The following is a 24,286-nucleotide window of genomic DNA, read 5'->3' as shown; positions in this document are numbered from 1 at the left end:
ACACTGTAGGGGGTAGACTGGGTTTGAGAAAATAGAGGAGGGACCATGACTCAGAACTTATCAATGTACTCAGCTTGTTGGAAACAACAGGATATCATGATAGATTTTCCAAACATATTTAAAGTGAAGAGAAAAATCAAAGAAAACAGAAAGGTATGCAGGGTGGTAGAATAAGATGAACAGAAAAAAAAAAACAGTAATTGAGTATAAATTGCAGAGTGAATAGCAAGGACAATTAAAATTATGTGGCATAAATTATTTAATGATAGATCTTTCATACTAATTTAGATCACAGTGTATGATGTAGTTTGTGCATGAACTTTATTTTAAATTATATAATTATTATTACATTTTGTCAACAGCCCCTAAATTAATACATAACTTACCCTCAATCCCACTGCTTAGTATTGTCTCAATGTCAATGCCAGATATTAAGGGAGTAATTTTTATCACCATTGTATAACACTAACAGATATTTCTTTAGCTTAATGTTTCACTTTTATATTTCAGGTAGACTGGTTTGATACTCAGTTTGTTTCTCCAGCCTGGGCTGGGGAAAAAAAAAAGCATCCTCTGGGGAAGCCCTTTGCACTTAATCCAGTAATTCAGAGATGCCAAGACACAATTTCAGCGAGAACCACGCTTACTCTGGTAAACTCACTCATTCATGTGCTGTGTTAGCTAAATAGTAAAATATCCACCTAGTTGTTATGCTTACAAAGATTGTTAGATTTTATACTAAGAATTTCATCTGACTCTTATATAAAATTTCTGTAAAGTTTGGATATTTATCATAGCAAAGATAATTAATATGCTGACTTCTCTGATCTTAAAGTTATGTAGCACTCTAAGCCATTGGCATCCTTCTTTATCCTGAGAATATACATAATACTTAGAAACAGTTAATTGATATTGTAAGGCCAACTGCCTGTGTCTTAAGGATGATTACCATTATTTTCTTGGCATTTTATTTAGTAACAAACCGACTGCATTCTTTGTAAAGAGTGCTTGTTCACTCTTGAGCTTAGCTTTCTAGATTTCATAGAGAATTCCTTTAGATCCTTTTTTTAAAATTCCAAAAGGAACTTCTATTATAAATTGCTTAAATAATCTTTGTGTTTTTTTCAACTTTTTATTATGAATATTTTTAAGCATATAGAAAGTTTGAAAGAAAAGTACAACAAACACTCATATCCCTCACATACCTACCATCTAGATTCAACATTTGTTAACATTTTGCCATAGAGGCTTGTGTGCATATTGTGTGTATGTTTGTTGAATCTATTTCAAAATAAGTTGCAGACTTCACAATACTCTTCCCTAAATATTTCAGCTGTGTCTCTTAAAAAATGGCATTCCACTGCATGATCATATCATTAACACAACTCAAAAAAATTAACAGTAATTGTATAATATTATCCAATACCCAGACCATATGCCAATTTCTTCATTTCTTGCCGAAATATATTTTATATAATATATTGTATAGCTGGTTTTTTTGGTGTCTCTTTAATCTCTTTTAATTTAGAACAGAACTCTCCCCAGTACTCCCCACTCCTCGACACACGTTTTCTTTTCTTTGGCATTGAACTTGTAAAATGTCCAGGCCAGTTGTTTTGTGCAATGCTCTATCTTCCAGATCTGTTTGATTACTTCTTCTTCGTGTTAAACTTGTTTACCTCTCCTGTGTATTTCTTGTGAATTGTGAGTCTTTAGATCCATTTTAAACATTTTATACAAGTTACAGCCACTCAGATTGGCTTTTTTTTTTTAATCATTGTTTGTACATAGATAGGACTTGGTTTTACTCAATAGACTAAAGGCTATCTGATTTCATAAAATATAACTATAAGTGGCATTAAGTAATACCTCTTTCCTATGACTTATAATTTCTGAGCAAAATATATACTACCCACTTGCCAGTTGAATCATGTCATTCATATTCAAGTCCTTTGCATTCTTGTAAGTCACCCAAACATTTTCATTGAGAATGTGGTGTACTATACTAAAAATTGGTCTTTTTCTGTCAATGTGCGATCTTTTTTTCTCAGTAATCTATGACTTTTAATTAAATAAACTTTTCTGTCCTGATAGGCAGTAGGTCCTAGAATTATCTAGACTGCAGTTTATCTGCTTCTGGAGTAATAATACATAATGTGAATATATGAAAAAATACCATTTATAAAAATAACTGTTTAGTGTTCCAACTAAGTGTGAGGGAAAGCTATATGGTACATCTATAACATGTAATGAGTAACATGAAGTCTCTAAAGAATTGTGACATTTTAATTAATCTAAGCTATGAGTACCTGGAAAACTTATGTCTGGAAGGTTTCAGAGTGACTGCACATTAAAGTAATTACGAATCTATTACAATTGATGTTAGTTCTTTAAGCTCTTCTCAAATAAGATGAAAGCAGAATTTTTATTTATGACTGAGTGACTTTTTATGCACAATACCTCTTTTAGGGCCACATTTCAGTCTTTTCAAAATTTACCTCTTAACGAGATACTGAGAGGAAATTAGCCTTTTATAGATAAATATATATGTTGGTGGTCCAGAGGGCATAAATTCAGTTATAAAAAGACACAGCAAATTGTACAGTATGAATTATCATGCAGCATCTTGCATCCAAAAATCATTATATATAGTGTAGAAAAGACTTATAACCAGAAAAGGAGATATTTTTTTTATCTGTTCAATTAGTCATTTAAGTTGAAAATTAAATAGACAGCTAATATGACCTTGAGGTATATTATCTGATGATAGAGGAGGGCAGTATTTTAAAAATCAGTTTATTAAAAGTTAATTTACTAATTTGCCAAAAATTAATTTTAATTGATGTTCTTCTTGAATATATTTGCCCACTAGAAATAAATTATTCTTGTACATATTCAAGTGATTCATTCAACAAATATTTATTGAGTGCCTACTATGTCCAAGAGTACTCTATGTGCTGTGCCCATAACAGGGAGAATCAATAGCAAGAAGTCACTGCCCTCATGGTGCTTAAAGGAGATGGACAATGAACACATAAAACATAAAATGTAATATCAGGTAAAGATAGGTGCTGTAAAGTCCCACCCATACCTCCTCTTCCTTTCATTACTGATTAGATGTCAATGGTCTGGATCTGGTATCCAGCCCCTGGTAAAAAGCCAAGAAAGCCAAGAAAGTGACCCTGCCAAAGTCACTTAAGGATTCATGGTCCCTACCCTGGATGAGTGATGGGAGTGTTCTTTTTAAACAGATGGATTCAGTGAAGCCTCTGACAATGTGGCATTTCAACAGAAATCAGAATAAACTCGGACTGTGAGCCCTGAAAATATCTAGGGGAAGAAGAGTCAAGCTGAAGGAAGGGCAAATACAAAGAGTCTAAGGACAAATCCCTTGACCAATATTTACTTAAAAATCTAGACTAGAAGAAAATGATTGTAAGTACACTAGACTGCCTACAGCCTCACTTGCTGCTACAAGTTGAATATTCCTTAAAATGGTCCCATGAACACATATATTTATGAATACATGTATTCAATATAATCAAGTATTTTTGAATGTCAAGTGATCTTATCACTATTTATCCATTTGTTTCTACCTTTGTATCTTATCATTGGGCTTGAAAACTTCGCCATAGAGAGCTTGCATATTATTTTAAAAGTTTATTACCAGACACTAGCATAGTTTCTATTATGTTTTCTAGATACTCATTGCTGGTACAGAGAAATGCTACTGACTTTTAAAAATTGACCTTGTGCCCAGCATCTTCGCTAAACATCCTGATTTGCTTTACTTTATTGATTTGTATATCTATCTATCATCTATCTATATAATGTTGCTCTTTGCCTTTTATAATATTTTGCCTTGAATTCTCTTCTGATAGATCATAAGATTGGCAGGTTAGTCCTTTTTATGATTATTTTTTATATTTCCCTACTAGTATATTTTCCCACCAGTATATTCCCTACTAGTGTATTTTTTCAATTTCACCTTGTAAATTTCCACCTTTCTGTATCTTTTTGTTTTAGATGTCTTTTATTTTTACATTTAGCATTTTTTTGTAATCCAATATTTTGTTTTATAATCCAGCATTTTGTTTTGTAATCCATCTTTTACATTTCCTGTAATTACTGTTATAACAGGATTTATTTCTGCATTTCATACTTCCTCTTTGTATTCTTTCCTTCTTCTGAACAGATAAAAATTTATTTTACTGGTTTGAGATTGACATTCTAACTTTATTCTTCTAATGTGTTATCTCTTACTTATTAAGACCTATTGTTACACTTTTTCCAATTTTTCTATTTCCCAAGTTTATCAGTATCTATACCTTTCCTCAAACACTACAAATCATTTAGTATTCTCTCATCTCTTTCCAGCCCCTCTCTGAAATGTTTTAGTTTATATCATCTAGAAATTCCGTTTTGGATTGTTATGTGTTTTTCCCTCTTTTTTTCCTTTTCATTCTTTATTTTTTGTTCTAACAAAAAATTTGTTTATTTTTTTGGGCAATAATGAGTTTTAAAAATTACTTGCTTACTCTTTCTTCCTATATTTATTAACATCATACTGAATTTCTCTTTTTAGAGTTCTTCCAGAAGTTTTTATATATATTTTAATTGTGGTAAAATATACATGACATAAAATTTATCATTTTAATGATTTTTATTTTTAGTTGTGATAAAGTACACATAAGACAAAATTTACCAGGTAACGATTTTTAGGTGTACAATTCAGTAGTGTTAAGTACATTCTCATTTTTGTGCAACCATCTCTACTCTCCCACTCAGGAACATTTTTCATCTTCTCAAACTATGTACCCATTAAATAGTAAGTTCCTATTCCCTCCTCCCTCCAGCACCTGTGTAAGACTATTCTAATTTCTGTCTCCACAGATTTGGCTACTCTAACTGTCTCATCTAAGTGGAGTCATATACTATTTGTTCTTTTGTGTCTGGCTTATTTCATTTAGTAAAATGTTTTCAAAGTTCATCCATGTTACAGCATGCATCAGAATTTCCTTCCTTTTTAAGGCCAAATAATATCCTATGGTGTATATACCACATTGTGTTTATCCATTCATGCAATGATGGACACTTGGATTGCTTCACCTTCTGGCTATTTTGAATGATGTTGCTATGAACATGAGTATACAAATATCTGAGTCTGTACTTTTAATTCTTTTGGAAATATACACAGAACTGGAATTGCTGGATCTATGATAATTCTAAAATCTAGAAGTCTAGAATCTTACAATAATGCTATGTTTAAGTCTTTGAGGAACTGATAAACTGTTTTACATAGTATTTGTACCACTTTACATCTATAGTCCCACCACCAATGCACAGGCTTCCAATTTCTCCACATCCTAACACTTGATGTCTTCTAGGTTTTTTTGTTTGTTTTTAATAGCCATTCTAATGGGTGTCATGTGAAGTAGCTAATTGTGGTTTTGACTTGTCTTTCCCTAATGATTAGTGATGTTGAGAATCTTTTCATGTATTTACTGGATATTTGCATACTGTCTTTGGGGAGATTATCTACAAAAATCCTTTGACCATTTTTGAATTGCTTTGATTATTCAGATAGTCCATTGCTTGTGTACATATATGCAACTGATTTTTGCATTTTTGACTTTGTATCCTGCTACCTTGCTGAATTCACTTATTAGTTGTTGTTGCTATTGTTGTTGTTTAAGTAGGCTCTCTGCCCAGCGTGGAGTCCATTGTGGGGCTTGAACTCAACACCTTGAGATCAAGACCAGAGCTGAGATCAAGAGTCAGATGCTCAACTGAATGAGGCACCCAGGCACCCCTTCATTTATTGTTCTAACACCTTTTTTGAGTGTGTATGTAGTCTTTAGGAGTTTCTACATATAAAATTATATCATCTGCAAATAGAGATAATCTTACTTCTTCTCTTCCAATTTGGATTCACTTTATTTCTTTTTCATGCCTAATTCCTCTGGCTAGGACTTCCAGTACTATGTTAAATTCCTATTTAACATGCTAGATATACATGCTTTATTCCTGATCTTAGAGGAAAAGCACTCAGTCTTTCACCATTAAATATGATTTTTGGTGTAGGTTTTCCATAAAGGAGCTTTATTATGTTAAAATACTTTCTTTCTGTCCCTAGTTTGTTAGTGTTTTCCATCATAAAAGGGTATTGAATTTTGTCATGTTTTTCTGCATCAGTTGATCATGTTTTGTTTTGCTTTTTCCTTCATTTTGTTTATATGGTCTGCTACATTGTTTATTATATGTTGAGCCATCCTTGCACTCCAGATTAAGTCCCATTTAGTCACAGTATATAATCTTTGGAATATATTGTTGAATTTATGGGGTGCCTGGGTGGCTCAGTCAGTTGGGTGGCTGACTCTTGATTTTAGCTCCAGTCATGATCTAGGGTCCTGGGATGGAACCTGTGTCAGACTCTGCATTCAATGGGGAGCCTACTTCAGTATTCTCTCTCTTCCTCGGTCCCTTCCCCTGTTCTCTCTCTCTCTAAAATAAATAAATCTTTAAAAAAATATGCCATTGAAATGGTTTGCTAGTACTTTGTTGAGGCCTTTATTTCTAAGAAATATTGATAGATAGTTTTCTTAGTTTAATGTAGTTCAGGATAATGCTGGCCTCACAAAATGAGTTAGGAAGTGTTCCTCCTCTTCAAAATTTTTGGAAATGTTTGAGATGGATTGATACGAATTCTTCTTTAAATATTTAGTAGAATTCATCACCAGTGAAGCCATCTGGTCCTGGGTTTTTGTTTGTTGACCCCTGTGATTTCTGATTCAATTTCCTTAACTAGACTATTCAGATTTTCTGCTTCTTCATGATTCGGTCTTGGTAAAGTGTAGGTGTCTTGGAATTTTCCATCTTATCTAGGTTATTGAATTCATTGGTGTACAGTTGTTTATAGCACTCTCTCAAAATTCTTTTTATTTCTGTAATGTCAGTAGTAATATCTTCCTTTTCATTTCTGATTTTAGTTATTTCTGTCTACTTTTTTTTAGTCAAAATAAGACAAATCAATTTTGTTGATATTTTTTAAAGAACTCTTGGTTTCATTTTCTCTATTGTTTTTCTATTCTCTATTTATTCTGCTCTAGTTTTTGTTATTTCCTTTCTTTTGCTGGCTTTGGGTTTAATTTGCTCTTCTTGTTTTAGTCCCTTAAGTTGTAAAGTTAGGCTGTTGATTTGAGATCTCTCGTCTTTAATATGTTTACAGCTATAAATTTCCTACTTGGTACTACTTTTGCTGCAACATGTAAGTTTATGTTGTGTTTTTATTTTCATTTTTCTCAAGATTTTTTCAATTTCCCTTATGATTTCTTCTTTGGCCTATGGGTTATTTAAGAGTTTGTTGTTTAATGTCTATATATTTATGAATTTTCTAGTTTCCCTCCTGCTGTTGATTTCTTGTTTCATTTCATTGTGATTGGAAAAGACACTTTGTATGATTTCAGTCTTTTAATATTTATTAGGTCTTCTTTTGTGGCCTAACATATGGTCTATATTGGAGAAATTCCTTGTGTACTTGAGAAAAACGTGTATTATGTTGTTGCTGGAAGGAGAGTTCTCTGTATGTTTGTTAGGTCCAATTTGTCCACAGTGTTGTTCAGGTATACTCTTCTTTTTATTGGTCTTCCATCTAGTTATTCTATCCACTATTGAAAGTGGTGTCCTAAAGTATCCTACTATTATTGTTCTCAAGAGTGCTTTTTTTTCTTATTTAAAGATATTGTTTGTGTAGCAAAGTTTCTGAGGCCTTGAATGGTAGAGTGTTTTTTTTTTTTTTAATTGCACTCTCTTCTTTATATGACAGTCTAGATAAGTGTGCAAAATACTAGCTTTGGAGATTTTCCTCCCCTTCAGTACTAAAAATGTATATACAACTTAGTTGTCCTCTTGCAGAAGTTTTTGAAGTATCTAAAATGAATAATATTTATTCACATATGAGTGATCTGCTATCTCTCTCCAGAAGTTTTTCTTTATTTTGATATTCTTAAATTTTATTGTAAGGGGTCTGATTATAAAAATTTTTCCAATAATAGCAATCTGTGTTAATTAACTATGTGGGAGTTGATGCAATCTTCATTTTAGCTTACAATTTTGGAAAGGTTGTCAACTTTTAATTTTATGAGGGCAGGGACCATGTCTTTGTGGTTCATGGGTGTATATTCAGTACCTAACAAGGTTTCTGACATATGGTAGGTGTTCTATATAAATATCTGCTGAAAGAATGACTAAATAAATAGACACTAAGGGAACTGCCAACTTTTCTAAGATTTTATAAAATTTACTAATATTTCGTCATCTCTCTCAATAGCTAGAGAATTTTTTAAAGATTTTTATTATTTTTAGAATTTATTTGAGAGAGAGAGAAAGCGAATGGGGGAAGGAGCAGAGGGAGAGAGGGACGAGCAGACTACATGCCAAGGATGGAGCCTGGTACAAGGCTCAGTCTCACAACCCTGAGATCATAACCCGAGCTGAAATCAAAAGTTGGACACTCAACTGATTGAGCCACCCACAATGCCCCAATAGCTAGAGAATTTTTATGGCAGAAAAGAAATAGGCATTTAATAGAATTTAAACTGAGTTAGTCCATTAAAATATTCTACGGATTATATATGATGTAAAAAAATACATAGTTAGGAAAAGAATCATTCAAGTTATCATTAGTCTATATATTTATATTTGGAGCCTGAAAGACATTAGTTTCAGTAGAAAATGTAGCAACCCTTTGTACACATAATTTATCACATTATAGTTGGTCTACAGACCTTTCTCCCCTGTTAAACTGTGATCAGCTTGGAGGGATGACCTGTTTTGAATAATGTAGATGGAAAGATTTGTACTATACTCCTTTAGACTAGTAATATTTATCACTATATAATAATTAAAATTCTTAAAAGTGGAAAGAAGTGATAGTTTTCTTTTTTTCCTTCAAGAATATCCATTTAGGATGTAGTGTACAACATGGTGATCATAGTTAATAGTACCATATTGTATATTTACAAGTTGCTAAAAGCTTTCATCACAAGAAAAAAATTTTTATAGCTATACATAGATGACAGATGTTAACCATTGTGATCATTTCACAATATATACAAATATTGTGTCATTATGTTGTACACCTGAAACTAACAGAATATGTCAATTATATCTCATTGCCAATTATACCTCAATAAACAAAAAAAGAATATCCATGCATATGAATGAATGCTAAGTTTTTTTAAGAGAATGGGGGCTTTGTTGGCTTAAATCACCTTTGTTCTGGTTTTAGGCTTATTTTGCTTAGTCATATAATTTTTTTCTAATAATAAACAACCATGTATGAGCCCAAAATCATATTCTCTGCTTCTCCTAATTGCCTTCTAAAATAACAGGAATAATGTCCCACTTTAACAGATATGTAAATTGTCACAGACTTAGGAACTGATACAATCTTTCTTGAAGAAAAGCAATAAAAAGGTTGGTAGAAAAAAAGAGATCCTGTCATGATTGTGAATATGGTAAGACTCAGGACAATTCACAGCCACAAGAGGCATTATTGTAACAACAATGATAAATGCAAGAAGACCTTAAGAAAATGCAATTATTTCAGGCTGTTAGATATTGAGAATATGTTTGTAAAAATGAACTATATAAATAACTAACGGTAAGAAAAATAAAGCCCATGTTTTTCTACAGAAATTGAATGAAATCTTGAAATTTGAGAAGGTGCTAACAGTCTTGAAAATATGAATTCTTTGGGTTTTTCATTTCTACTGTGCAAAAGTGGAATGGAATATTTCAACCAGTCTGTCAAATAATCTATGCATAAATTGGAGAGAGCAGTTCCCCTGAAAGAGTTGCTTTATATTAACAAAAATAGTATCCAGTTTAAAAATAAACTCATTTAACTTTTACACACTTTTCATATTTCCCTGTTTTAATTAGTTCCTCGGGTAAATTTCTTACTAACCAAACACTGTCAATTCCCAGATCATGCCATCTCATTCAAATATATTGATAAATATAGGGCAATGTGCTAAAATGATACTTACAAAGGAAGCACAGTATTATATTTGCTTTCAGAATAAATTCCCATTCAAGTCTACACATCCTGTAATGACCACAGAATTCCCTTTTACCATTGTTTCATGATTCCTAAGGTGTCACTCCCTTCGGAAACATATTTGAAGAGTTAAACTTTTGCAACCCTCTTTATTAAGTACATAGGCATACTTTAAAAAATGTAATTTTTTATATTTTAAACATGTATATAAATTCTCTTTTGAAACGGTTGCCTTGTTTAAAGAATTTAAGCAATGAAATCCAGGTAAAGTAAAAAATAATGAAGCGATTTGGTCTAAAGTAACTTAGGGAAAATTTTTCTTTTACAGAAATCACATTGAATTTTAGACTTGAAATGGATCCCACAAAGCATATAATCTGAAAACATTTTTCATCCTAGGGTAAAAACTGGAAACATCTTTCAACCTACAATTTTTAATGTAAGCCAGATATTTAAAATTTCTATCTTGCTTTGTGAAAGTAAATCTACATTTTTTACATTATCTAGACATTATTCAAATGTAATTTCCATTACTTTCACTGGAATCTTTTGGGAAAAAGGATTCTATTATGAATATGTAATGGATTTTTAGAGTTTACTTAATTCCTTGGAATAATACATCTTTATTAGTATTTTTCTGGTTGGGCAAAAAGTTTTCTATGGTACTTCTATCAGCTAATTTACTATGCTGTCACACTTGGGTAAATGAGTGAAGGGAGATAGTCTAAATATTAATGAGATCTTATTAATATATAAGATCTCTTTGTCTCTTGTAACTTATTTGATTTTAAGTCTATTTTGTCATATATTAGCATAACCTTTCCTTCCCCAACCTTTTGTTTACTGTTTGCATAGAATATCTTTTTCTACCCTTTTGCTTTTAACCGGTGCCTTTGTTTTGTGTTTTATTTATTTATTTATTTATCTATTTATTTGACAGAGAGAGGGAGAGAGAGGGAGAGAGCAAGCACAAGCATGGGGGGTCGCAGGTGAGAAGCAGGCTCCCTGCTCACTAAAGAGCCTGATGTGGGCTTGATCCCAACACCTGGGATTATGACCTGAGCTGAAGGCAGTCACTTAACCAGCTGAGCCACCCAAGCAACCCTTAACTTGTGTCTCTGAATATCACATGAGTCTACTGCAGACAGCATATGGTTGGTTCATGTGGTTTTTTTTTTTTTTTTGGTTCATGTGTTTTTCTCCATTCTACCAATCTCTGCCTTTTAACTGGAGTTTAATTCATTTACATTAAAATAGTTAATGACAAGGAGGGACTTATTCTGCCATTGTGCTATTTATTTTCCATATGCCAATAGCTTTTTTTTGTCCCTCATTTCCTGCATTACTGTATTCTTTTGTGTTTAAATGACTTTTTTTTTTTGAAGTGAAATGTTTAAATTCCTTTCTCATATCCTTTTGTTTATACTCTATAGCTATTTTCTTTGGTGGTTACTATGGGTATTACATTTAACATCCTTAAGTTATAACACTTTAATGTGAATTGATACAAGCTTAATTTCAATAATATAAAAAACTCTTCTCCTTTATAGCTCTGTCCACACTCCTTTTATTTTTTGATGTCACAAAATTATACACTGATACATTGTGTGCCCACACATATAAATAATTCTTTTAAATGAATTAGTCTCCTCAATTATGTAGAAAATACAACTTGGACTTATAAACAAAGGTTACAGTAAAACTAGCATTTATAACTAATGATTTTTTCTTTAAATATATTAGTTTCCTCAATCATGTAGAAAATAAAACATAATTATGAACCATTGTTACAATAATACTAACTTCTATAATTTCCCCTGTACACACCTTTATTGATAACTTTATTTTGCCATAAGCCTTTGAGTTACTGTCTTATGCCCTTTCATTTCATCTTGCAAGATTCCATTAAGCATTTATAGCAGAGCATGTCTAATAGTTACAAACCTGATTTTGCTTATCTGGGATTGTCATAATTTCTTCACATTTGAAGGATAATTTTGACAGTTTTTGTCAACAGTTTTTTTTTTTTTCTTTTTCTTTTTGCACTTTGAATATATGGGCTCAGTGTCTTCTGGCCTCCAAACTTTCCGATGAGAAATCTGCTAACGATCTTGAGGATCCCTTGTATGTCATGATTTACTTCTCTCTTGTTGCTTTCAAGAGTCTCTCTTTACCTTTGGCTTTTGAAAGTTTGATTATGATATGTTTTGGTGTAGGTCTCTTTGAGTTCACCTTCTTAGAGTTCACTGAACTTCTTGGATGTTTATATTCATGTTTTTCATCAAATTTGGGATATTTTCAACCATTAGTCCTACAAATATTCTTTCTGCCCTTTTTCTCTCTCACTCTTCTCCTTCTGGGACCCCCACTATGTATATATTTGTCCACTTTATTGTGTCCCCAGGCCCCTCAGGTTCTGCTCAATTTTCTTCAATCTTTTTTTCTTTCTGTTCCTCAGTCTCAATAATTTCCATTCTCCTATCTACAAATTCACTTATTCTTCTGCCTGCTCAAATTTGCTTTTGAATTCTTCTGGTGAGTTTTTAATTTTAGTTATTATGTTTTTCAGCTCCAGCATTTCGTTTTGCATTTTCTTTCTAGGTTTTCTGTCTCTTTAATTTCCATTTTGTTCCACATCATTTTCTTGACTTTCTCCATATCTTCCTACAGTTCTTTGAGCATTTTTTTTTTAAGATTTTATTTATTTATTTGACAGACAGAGATCACAAGTAGGCAGAGAGGCAGGCAGAGAGAGAGAGGAGGAAGCAGGCTCCCCGCTGAGCAGAGAGCCCAATGCGGGACTCAATCCCAGGACGCTGAGATCATGACCCAAGCCGAAGGCAGAGGCCTTAACCCACTGAGCCACCCAGGCGCCCCTCTTTGAGCATTTTAAAAGACAGTTTTAAAAAAGTCTTTATCTAGTATATCTGCCATTATTTTTTTCAGGTACAGTTACTGCAGTTTTTTTTTTTTTTCTTTTGAATGGGTCATACTTTCCTGTTTCTTTGTATGTCTTGTGGTCTTTTTGACTGGACATTGGACACTTGAATTTAATAATGTAGTAACTAAGGATATTAGATTCTTACCTTCGCCAGAACTTGCTGTTTTTGTTATTGCTTTTGTTTTTATTTGTTGTAGGCTGTCTCTGCCTAGGAACACCTTGAAGTGTAAATGTAGTGTTTTCTTATGTCTCTTCTGAGACTTTCTCTGGGCATGTGTGGTCACTTTCTAACTTTCCCCGTGTATGCAGTTTTTTTTCCCCCAAATGTCCTACTCTTTAATGTCTGGCTCCCAAATGAAAAAAAGGCAAATATAGAAGGGGAAAAAGGGTGGCTGGCCCTTTAAATACCCTGGTTATCACTTCAGCCAGAGAGGGAGGGGCTTGCAACAATGGGGGTAGGCCCAACAATGGCTGCTTCCTCTTTGTGTTTCTGTGATTGGAAGCAGTAATCAGCAATGGGAACACAGATTCTTTCTGTCTATTCTATAGTTTACACAGCTTTGTGCAAGCTGCTTGAGGGATACACCCACAACTAGCAATTACTGGCTGCGGGTGGTGCATAGGTTGCTGCTACTGTGCCTCCATCTGAAATTAACCAAAATTAACCACAATTCACTGTCCCAAGTCTTCTCCTAGAAATTGCAAGCCTTCAACAAACTCTGGAGTTCCAAAACAGTTATATTAGACAGATTCTACCAGTTCAATTATTGCGTAGGTGGGGAGACAGATTTCTGGTGCTTCCTACCCCACCATTTACTCAGAATCTTTTCCTAAATAATAGCAGTTTTGATTCTTCCTTTCTAATATCTATAATTTGTATCTAGTTTTCTTTTATTATTGAAATGACTAGGATCAATGTTGAACAGATATCTTTGTGTTCATGGTTTTAAAAGGAGTGTTGTGTACCATTCTGCCATTTAGTGTTTCCTACAGGTTTGGAATTGACACCTTTATTAAGTTAAGAAAGTTTACTTCTATTGCTATTTTGCAACATTAATATTTGGTTGAATATTATAAAATGAGTTTTTCATCTCTTGAGATTATCTTACAATTTTTCTCTTTTAATCTGTTGATCAATTACACTACTAGATTTTCCTATTTGAAACTATACTTGCATTCCTGAGATAAACTTAACTTGGTCATGATGCATTATGATTAATGTTATAGTTGTTATTCAAAGTTAGATTTGATTCACTAGTATTTCATTTAGAATTTTTGCATCAATCATCATAACTACAATTGTCATGCTGTCCTTATTAGATTTTACTGTCAAGATTTCACTAAATTGATAAAATAAGTTGGGGAGATTTTCCTCTATTCTCTGGAAGAGTTTATTTAATACTGAATGTTTCTATTCTCTTAAGTATTTGGTAGAATTTGCCTATCTAACCAGGTGGATCTGGTCTTTCCTTGGAGGGACATTTTCAACTACTGACTCAAGTTATTTCTTAAGAGTTATAGTCTCATTCGGGGCCTCTTCCTTTTTGACATATTTTTAAGGAAATATGCATTTAAGATTTTGGCATGAAATTGATTAACATATATTCCCATATTTTTCTAATCTTTGAATTGGCTTTAGTTTTGCCCCATTTTTCATTCCTAATATTTATTTGTATTTTTTCTTCTTTTCCTTGATGCATTTTACCAGTGTCTTGCCTACTTTATTTTTCTTTTCAGAGTTAACTTATTGCTTTGTTTATTATTGCTATTGTATTTTAAAAATTACTCCTTCATTAATTTCTGTTCATTATTTTTCTTCCATTTTCTTTAGGACTAGTTGTTCTTTTGTAAGTTACATTGGAAATATAGATCATTTAGCCTTTCTTCTTTCTGATATATTTTCTTACTCCCTAAGTACTAATTTTTTACTAACTTTGATGTGCAGTAGTTATATTATTATTCCATCCTAATGGATGTTGAAAAAGTAGAACCCATGAGATGAAATTAGAATAGAAATTCATTTACTTGCTGCACTGTCCATTCAAACCCACTTTGAGGACTAGTTTTTCTCCACACTCTTGAAAGGAAATTAGGAAAAATCACAAGTCTTCTTCAATGAAAAAAACCCATGGTCACTTCGAGCGACTAGACAAATATAGCAGAAAGTCTCAGTTTAGCAATTAAGCTAAAGTGATATTAAAATTAAGATTTCAAAACTCATTCAAACTTAAAAAAAAAGATTTTATTATTTATTTATTATTAATTATTATTATTATTTATTATTATTATTATTTGACAGACAGAGATCACAAGTAGCAGAGAGGCAGACAGAGAGAGAGGAAGGGAAGCAGGCTCCCTGCTGAGCAGAGAGCCCAATGTGGGGCTCGATCGCAGGACCCTGGGATCATGACCTGAGCTGAAGGCAGAGGCTTTAACCACTGAGCCACCCAGGCACCCCAAACTCATTCAAACTTAAAGTTCTTCCTCTACCAGGGTTCATATCTGCTACAGGTGAGTTGTGTGCAGTGAAAAAAGTAGGAATGACTGCTTCTTTTAAAAAAATTAAGCCTCTGCCTTCCTCTCCCACTTACTAGGCTGCTTCTAACTTTTCCAGAATTAATCTTGGGAAAAGGAGATAAAGTAAGGAACTGGAAAGGTCTTATTTAACTGTAATGAAGTTGCAAATGCTCTCCTTAAATATCTTTCTCTCACAGGGTGCTTTCTTGTGGTCTTCAGTCAGTACTTTACTCCTAGGCGCCCAGTTATCCAGGTCCCTGATTAGCGTCATCTTGAAATGGCTGCTGGCTTCCTCTCACCTAACATCTACATCTGCTCTAGGAAAAAGTGCATCCTTTTGTCATCCTTTGTAAGGTGGTCCCCAATGCATCAACTTGTCTTACTCAACTTCAGAGCAGTTAGCCAGGCACAGTATTTGTCCTTCAGATTTCTAAGGTTTGAGGCAAATGGCCCATGATGTCCCACAAATTCCAAGGGTTGCATATTAAACTTTCCAAGTGATCCTTCTAAAGCCTCTTGTTTGTCTAGAAGTGTGGGATTTAGCACTACAATAGCTTTATCAGTCTCTTTTTCTAATCTACCATCCCCAGTCCTCTAATCCTGCTCATCCCACCCTTTTTATCCTCAGTGTAGATGAGGAGTTAGGAACCTAAAATCTATGTTGGTGACTTCCTTTGAAAATATTATATGGAAGACTATCTTACATTAAAACACGAGGTTTGTCATTTTAGGACTGTAAGCTGAAAGAGCCTAAAAACACATTTTTAACTCTGCTTCACAATTATTTTCTAATTTCCATCATGATTTCTTAAACTCTGACCCCTAAGTTATTTAGAAGTGTTTCTAAATTTACAATTATATAATCTTTCATTTTATTTTTTCAAAAGAATTTATTTATTTATTTGACCGAGATCACAAGTAGGCAGAGAGACAGGCAGAGAGAGAGAGTGGAGGAAGCAGGCTTCCTGCTGAGCAGAGAGCCCGACGTGGGGCTCGACCCCAGGACCCTGGGATCATGACCTGGGCCGAAGGCAGAGGCTTTTAACCCACTGAGCCACCCAGGTGCCCTAATAATCTTTTAAAAATAATTTTAAATGTTGACTTCTAACTTAATTCATGGTATCAGAGAACATCATCTGTATGAATCAGATTGCTGGATAGCTGTTGAGAATTGCTTTATGACATAGATCATGGTCAATTTTTTTAATGTTACCTATGTACTTGTGAAGATGTTTATTCTCCAACAATGGAATGGAGTAGTCTACATATGTCTACTAGATCAAGACTGCTAATTGTGTGGCTCAATTCCACTTTTCTTCTTAGTCTTACAATTACTGTGAAGAATATTAAAAATTCCGACCATGTTTGTGGACTTATCATTTACCCCTTGAAATTCTGACAACTTTCATATATATATTTGGGACTTACTAGTGGTGTTAGAACACTTTTTACCTCCCTGGCAACCTAAGACTTTTATCATTTATGTGGTTAATTTCTTTACACTTACTGCATTTTACATTAAAGCTTGTTTTGTCTGATGTTAATATTCTCAGCATTTTTATTAAGAACTTACACATTCCTTTAATATTCCATTTACATATACTCTGACACTTAATGAGAATACTTTGCTTAGTAAAGGTTATCTCTGCTCTTCTCTTTCCAACAGAAATATCTCAAATACCTTAAAGTCTTCCACTATTATCACATTTTTAAGTTATTTCTGTCCAGTGTTTTTATTGCCCTTTATTTTTTATATTCCTGAATTACATCATTGTTGTTAAAGTTTTATACAATGATTATTTTTTCATTTTTTAAGGGTTAATCATTCTTACATTTCACTTTTTTTTCCTATTTCAAAATCCTTAAAAAGGTCTTGTGAACCTTATGTTTTTAGTTTTGTCTGAAAATATTCTTATTTTGCTGTTATTATAGTTCAGCTGATTATACAATTTTAGGTTGGTAGTTATTTTCTCTGATAGTTATTTTCTTTGCACTTGGAAGTTACTATCCAAGTTCTTCTGACTTTCTTGTTACTATTAACCATTATCAGTTAACTTTTACCAGTTAAATTGTTATTCTATTCTACATAGGTAATCTATCTTAGAAAATGGCTGCTTTCAAGATTCTTTGTTGCTTCTGTAATTTTACTTCAACATGTCTAAATACTGATATATATTATTATATATTGTTATTATTTTAAATGAATTTATTATTTTTTATTATTTTTTATTTTTTGTATTATACTTAATTCATTATGATTTCTGAATCTGAGATTTCAGGTATCATTTCTTTCAACATTTTTCCCCCAGTGTCTCTATTCATTATTTCTGGAAATTCAATTCTACCCTCCATTTCTTTTAACCTTTCTTTTATATTTTCCACCCACTTGACTTTCTGCTCTCATTTGAAGTCATTTCTTTAGATCTTTCAGTTTATGAATTCTCTGTTAGGGTGTATTTAATCTGCTGTTTAACTTACCATAGAGTTTTTAATTTCAATAATTAAGGTTTTCTTTTCCAGAAGTTCTGGTTCTTTTACCAAATCTATTTGCTCTTTTCTGACAGTGTCTTTCTTTCTTATATTTTCAGTTCCACTTAAAAAAAAAATCAGTAAATATTTAACCACAAACAAACACTTTTATCTAATACTTCTGTTAACAGAAATCACTAAGAGTCTATTTCTGTTGCATGTTTTCCCTGCTTGCTTTTGTTCACGGTGGCTTGTTTTAAGCAATTTTTTTTTCTTTTTACAGTTTGGGAATTATGAATTGTTTGGGATTTATTTCTGGAAACTTTGGGGAATCTTTGTTTTAACATGTTTTCCTTTAGAGAAGATGAGCTTGCTTCATTCTTCCAACCTGGATGCAATTAATCTGACACTACATTATGTTACTATCTTGGCTTGGGGTTTCCCAGATCATACACTGTGAACTCAAATCCTAAATCCATTTGAGGATATGGTAGTGGCTTCAAAATGTTAAAGGAAATTGACACATATACATACATACACACAGGCACAACCCTGTGTGTCTCTCTTCCTCATCCTCCCCCTTTTCTGCTTTCCAGATTTTTATCTACCCAGTAATTTCACTGGGTGTTGCCTTTCAGGATTTCTGATTTCAGATGAGGGTCTCAGTTCCAATTTGTGACCTTGTAAGAGCTTAATACCATGTCTTCTGTCCCCATAAGACAGACAAAACTCAGACCTTTCTGTAACTGAGATGGACAAATACCTCCAGTACAGTTGTAGAAGGTTAGTAAGCTATTTTTCAGTTTTCTCCTTATTTTTGGCCTGTGAGTATTTTAACTTTTTTTTTTGCTTAGCGATATATTTTGGATATTTTTATAATAGTATTTCAACCTGCAGATCTTGGTGTTTTGTTGCAGAATTTTTAGGCTTATTATATGAAATGAGATGGAATATTACAAGAAGTAGAATCATAGGTTTTAATTTTTCAAATTTAAAAATATCTTCTATGAAATAATATTTTTATACTTCTATCACATTGGACTGAGAATGAGAAATCGTATTCTAATCCTGGTTTTGTTATTTTCTATTTGTGACCTTGGGAAAATAAGCTAACATTTCTCAAACTATCTTAATTATCTTTAGAGTATTGGATTGAGGACCTCTGAGATTTCTTCAGGTTTTAATGTTCAGTGAGTCTGTGAAGTAAAAATAGCATTGATGAAGTTTCAAGATGTAATAATCACACAGTCCTAGCACTAAACTGCCATTCACTATGTATCTTTCACTACACTTGGCTCAAGCTTTAAACAGTCCTTTTGTTGACCCTTTTTGGTTTGTTTTTTAACTGTAGTAAACACACACACACACACACACACACACACACACACAATTTACCTTCTTAATTATTTTTAAGTGTACAGTTCAGAAATGTTAAATATATTCATACTGTTGAATAATGCTGCCTTTTAAACTATAGATTGATAAAGGACACATCTATTTCTACCATGTCCACCTTGCTCTTACTCATCTATTCTTCCTTTCTTTCCCTTGACACAGTGGCTGGTACATTTTATCAAGGGAGAAATGCTACAACCTAAAATTATCTAACTAAGAAGTTTTCAGAGTTCAAAGTTTTCATATTGCTATGATCTGAATGTTCGTGTCCTCTCAAAATTAATATGCTGAAATCCTAGTGCCCAAAGTGATGACATACACACATGTGGAGCCCTCATGAACAGAATTAGTGTTCTTAAAGACATACCACAGAGTTCTCTAGTCCCTTGCACTGTATGAGGACACATCAAGAAGGTGCCAGCTATAAATCAGGAAGAGGGGTCTCACCAGAACACAACCATGCTGATGCCTTGATCTTGGATTTCCCAGCCCCCAGAACTATGAGAAAGATTACTGTTGTTTATAAATTACCCAGTCTGTGGTATTATTATAAAAGCCCAAATGAACTGAAATACATACCTATTTTTTTTTCTTGAGCTTTCCTGCTGAATTAACACACAACTTTGGAGGTCTATGAACCACATATAGATATATATTCGATTTTTGCAGTGCATACACAAAAAAATTTCTTTGGTAAAATATAAGAATCATTTTTCTCAAGGGTCCCTTTGATATTTAAGTAATAATCTTTGAAATGTCTATGCTATCATCCTCTGTGTTTCTTGTCTTTTTGTAGTTTTAATAATTTAATTTTGCTAGCTTCTCCTTTGCCAATGGTTTTGCACATGTTCTAGTTATCCAAGATCATTTATATTGACTTTAGGAATTCCCAAATATTTTGCAAGATTTTCAATTTCACTTTGCAGTGACTAGCATTACAGTATTAGCACATCAGCACCTAGACAAGGATGTCCTTGCAATAGCCTTAGACAAAAGATACTGTTAAGTGGGGGGAAGGAATGTTTAAGGACATTTAATTTTGTGAGGCATCTAATTCACTAAAACATATTTTTATGTCATGATTTTTTCTGCTTCACTATGCATCATAAACATGGTGGTGAGGTTAATTAATACTCAGAAATTGAGACTTCCTCCTCCTCTATTAGTCATAAGAGTATTCCTTCAAGCAGATGACCTCTTTCATTTAAATAAAATTTACTTCTGCTTTTGTTTTATCACTTCTATTTAGATGTCAGCCCTTAAAGATCAAGGTCTTGGGGTGCCTGGGTGGTTCAGTCAGTTAAGCATCTGCTTTAGGCGCAGGTCATGATTCCAGGTTCTGGGATCAAGCCTGTGCCAGGTTCCCTGCTAAGTGGGGAGGCTGCTTCTTCCTCTCCCTCTGTCCCCTACCTCATGCTCACTCTCTTAAACAAAAACAAAAACAAAACCATCCAAACAAACAAAACTTTAAAAAAATAAAAATCAAGGTCTTAAATTAGACCTCTGGAAAAATATGACAATATTACAGAACTAGTTATTTTAGTGTGTGTGGAGGGAAATGAGGGAAATAATCAAACCTTTCTGGTAGTTGTAAAAAAGTAAGCTTGGCTGAAATTTCCAACTGCCATTAATTTTGGAGACAATGTGAAAAGAGTTTAAGTAAAATAGATATATTTCATCAATTCCAAGAAGCAGATTTTTTCCCCCTACATTTAAAAATTTCCCGTATCAGGATGCATATTAAAAATCAGAAGTTACAATTTATATAATGAGCAGTTTTTCCTTTTTTTCAGTTGTACCTAAATAATATGCCTTACAATCTATGGTGTTTTAAGTTAGAATGTAGTCTAAAATCCTAATCTAAGTAATAATGTACTATCAACTAGCCAAAATATTAAAAAATGAAGCAATGGTTATATAGAATGCAACTTTCAAGTGGATGCATTCCATTGATAACAACAGTAATAGCAATCCACATATTTCTTCCTACGATCAGGTACTGTTTTAGATGTTTTACTTAACCTATTTAATTTTTACAACAACACTTTTTTATGTAGGTTACCGTTACTTGCCTCTTTGTTGTCACGGTTGACACAGAAGCAATGAGGTTAAATGACATAACTCTCAACCATGTGTGAGGGCCAACATCTCACACATAGTGAGTGAATTAGATGTTTTTCTTAGATATGGAGTTTCTACCTGTTGGTAAATAGAAACAAGTACTATTCTAGATGAAGGATTTTATGAAAATATACTGCTAATTGTTAGTTTCTCTCAAAGAATAGATACCTATTAGCAGCAAACAGACATAGATTTCCTCATTTAGACCAGTTGGTAGGTTGAATAATAAGCCCCTAAAAATATTCACATCCTAATCCTTGGAACCCATGAATATATTACTTTACCTGGCAAAGGGACTTTGCTGATATAATTGAGGGTACAGACCTTCAAATGGGAAGGTTATCCTGGATTATTCAAGTAGACCCAATCTGGTAAGATCAAAGAATCCTACCCAGCTGCAATCTGAGGAAGATGTGACTATGGAAGTCTCAGAGAGAGGCAAGGCTGGCTTTGAAGACAGAAGGAAGGTGGCCATGAACCAAGGAGTATGTAGAAAGGCAAGGAAATGGATTCTGCTGGAGAGCCTTCAGAAAAGAATGTAGCCCAGCTGATTCCTTGGTTTTAGCCTAATGAAACCCACGTTAAGAATTCGGACCTACAGAACTGTGTGATAATAAATTTGTGTTATCCTTTTAATAATAATAATAAATTTGTGTTATACTTATAATAAATAATAAAATAAATAACAATAAATAATAATAAATAATAAATAATAAATTTGTGTTATACTATATATAAATAATAAAAAATTTGTGTTATACTTTTGTGCTGTTCTAAGCCACTAAAATTTGCGGTAATTTGTTACAGCAGCAATAGGAAACCAGTACAAGCTCGTTCAAGCAATCCAGTTCAATGAAATATCCCACAGTATATGAAAACATTTCAACAAATGCAGAAACCATTTTTGGATGAATCAACGTATGAGGTCTGGCGAAGTATTAGATAAGTGGTGTCTATTAAGTTGTGAGTCGTGTGTTGTTCTGATGCTTGAACAAAAACAGCCCTACCGCCTGCATAGTGTTTTCCCTAATGTCACACAAACCACTGTTAACCGTAGATGGTTCACGGAAAAACACTTCAAATTTTCGTAGTATTTTTAACTTTATCTTCCATTTATGGCACGTATTGCTGGTTTGCACTCACAGGAGTCGTTTTTGACTATATTTTAGTGTGTGACCACTAAGTTTCCTCAGCCACCCGGGAGTGCCGTGAAGCGCTGGCTTCCGGGTGGGTGTCCCACCCCGCTGAGACAGCGCTCCAGGAGGGAGTCACTGGACTCAAGTTCCTGGGCAGGCGCTACACGAGGGACGAGAGAAGTACCAAATACATACAGGCCAGCAGGCCGCGAGCGCGCACACGGTCTCCAGCTGTGAGTCAGCCCTTAAAAGACTGGCGCAGGTGCGAGCCCACGGGTATCCTCGTGCCTCCATGTCGTCTGCAATATCGGCACCAGGGAGGCCGGCGACAAGAAACTTCGCGACATTTGCAACTGCCGCGGACCTTTGTGTTACCGGCACCTGGGGCAAAGATGGCAGGAACACGACTCCGCCCATGTGAACCAGGATTTTGTTATCGCGAGATCGTAATGACAGTTCAGGCGGCCGATCTCGCGGGATTTTCCGAGACAGGGCTGAAAGTTGCAGGGAAGGTACGGGTAGGGTCTGCTCTGAAAGAGAGGGTAAGGGGTCCGTCCATTTGCCGGCTTGCTTCCTCCTCTGGCGGATCGCCGGATGACTAGGTGAGCGCCGCTTTGCCAGTCTCCACAGCGCTCTCCAGCTCTGCCGCTGCCTGAGACGCCGCCTCCCTTCTCCCTGGATCCTCTCGGGCTCCACCTGTGTTCCCCTCGGCCGCTGGCGTCGCGCTTCAGGGGGGCGATGTACGCAGGGCTGCAGGAAGTGGCGTTGGCCTCAGTCTTCCCGCCCGCCTCATCCTCCAGGTCCTCGGCCGCCTGTCGAGTGTCGTACGCAGCCAGGCTGCCTGGCCCCTCCCCCTGGCCAGATGGATCCCTCTGCCCCCAAGCCTCGCGCGGAAACCGCCGGCAAAGGTACAAGCTCGGTGCTCGCCTGTCAGCCCAGGCAGCTGTCTACTACGTTGGGTTGGACCCATTCCTGCCAGTTCCCTTGGGGTTGGGGTTTTACCTTGTGGGCTCTTCTGAATGACAGCTGGAGTCTGGCGCAAGTTCTTTGGGATTCAGTGTTGAGAACTTGGATTCTGGAGTCAGACAGGATCTAGTGCTGGCTCTGACAGTTACTTGCTGAGAAACTGGGCAGTTTCCTCATCTGTAAAACTGAGACCATTGTTGAGTTCTTGTGATTATGAAATGTGACGGTGGATGCAAAGCACTTATGTGACCCAGCTTCTGGTCCATATTAAGCCCTCACTAAATGTGTTATGTTTATTCTTTATCCTTCTATGCCCCAGTTCTTAGCGAATGGTAGAAGTTTGTTGTTACATAGGTGAAAAAAGGTTGAGATACTCAGTTCACATTATTTGATGGCACAGAGACCGTAACATATGATGTCCTGAATCAGGGCCTTACAGTCAACCTTTATTGGGTCCTCAAGACGGGGTTTAAGGAGTGTGTGGTTGTCTAACACAAGTCAAGTGGAATGCCTTCTTGCCCCCAAATTAATAGCTTCCATTATTAAAATTGATATAATAAAAATTCTCAGATATTGAGTGCTTGTTCTGTGCCCAGAAATAAGCTGCTTGTTTATCTCCATGCTTTCCTTTGAGGAAGGTATCCATCTCATTAAATAGATGAAGAATTCAGAGCTAAA

General features: G+C 34.5%; 1 protein-coding gene across 2 annotated transcripts in view; it reads left to right on the top strand.

Annotated features, from left to right (window-relative positions):
- The first annotated feature begins 596 nt into the window (after positions 1–596).
- The window catches only part of ERCC6L2 (ERCC excision repair 6 like 2), a 158,719-nt gene continuing 135,029 nt past the window's right edge, over positions 597–24,286 (top strand). Inside the window, exon 1 of one of the 2 annotated variants that reach the window (XM_044265744.1) lies at positions 597–651. In XM_044265744.1, coding sequence (XP_044121679.1) covers positions 612–651 — 40 coding nt within the window. In that variant the 5' untranslated portion in view covers positions 597–611. Of the gene's footprint in view, positions 652–23,240; positions 23,551–24,286 lie in introns of those variants that run through there. The other variant, XM_044265745.1, reaches the window with a different exon arrangement.

This window comes from Neovison vison, chromosome 9, assembly GCF_020171115.1.
Source record: "Neovison vison isolate M4711 chromosome 9, ASM_NN_V1, whole genome shotgun sequence".
Taxonomy (NCBI): domain Eukaryota; kingdom Metazoa; phylum Chordata; class Mammalia; order Carnivora; family Mustelidae; genus Neogale; species Neogale vison.
The sequence above is the reverse complement of the archived record's forward strand: the minus strand, read 5'-3'. Positions and strand labels throughout refer to the sequence as shown.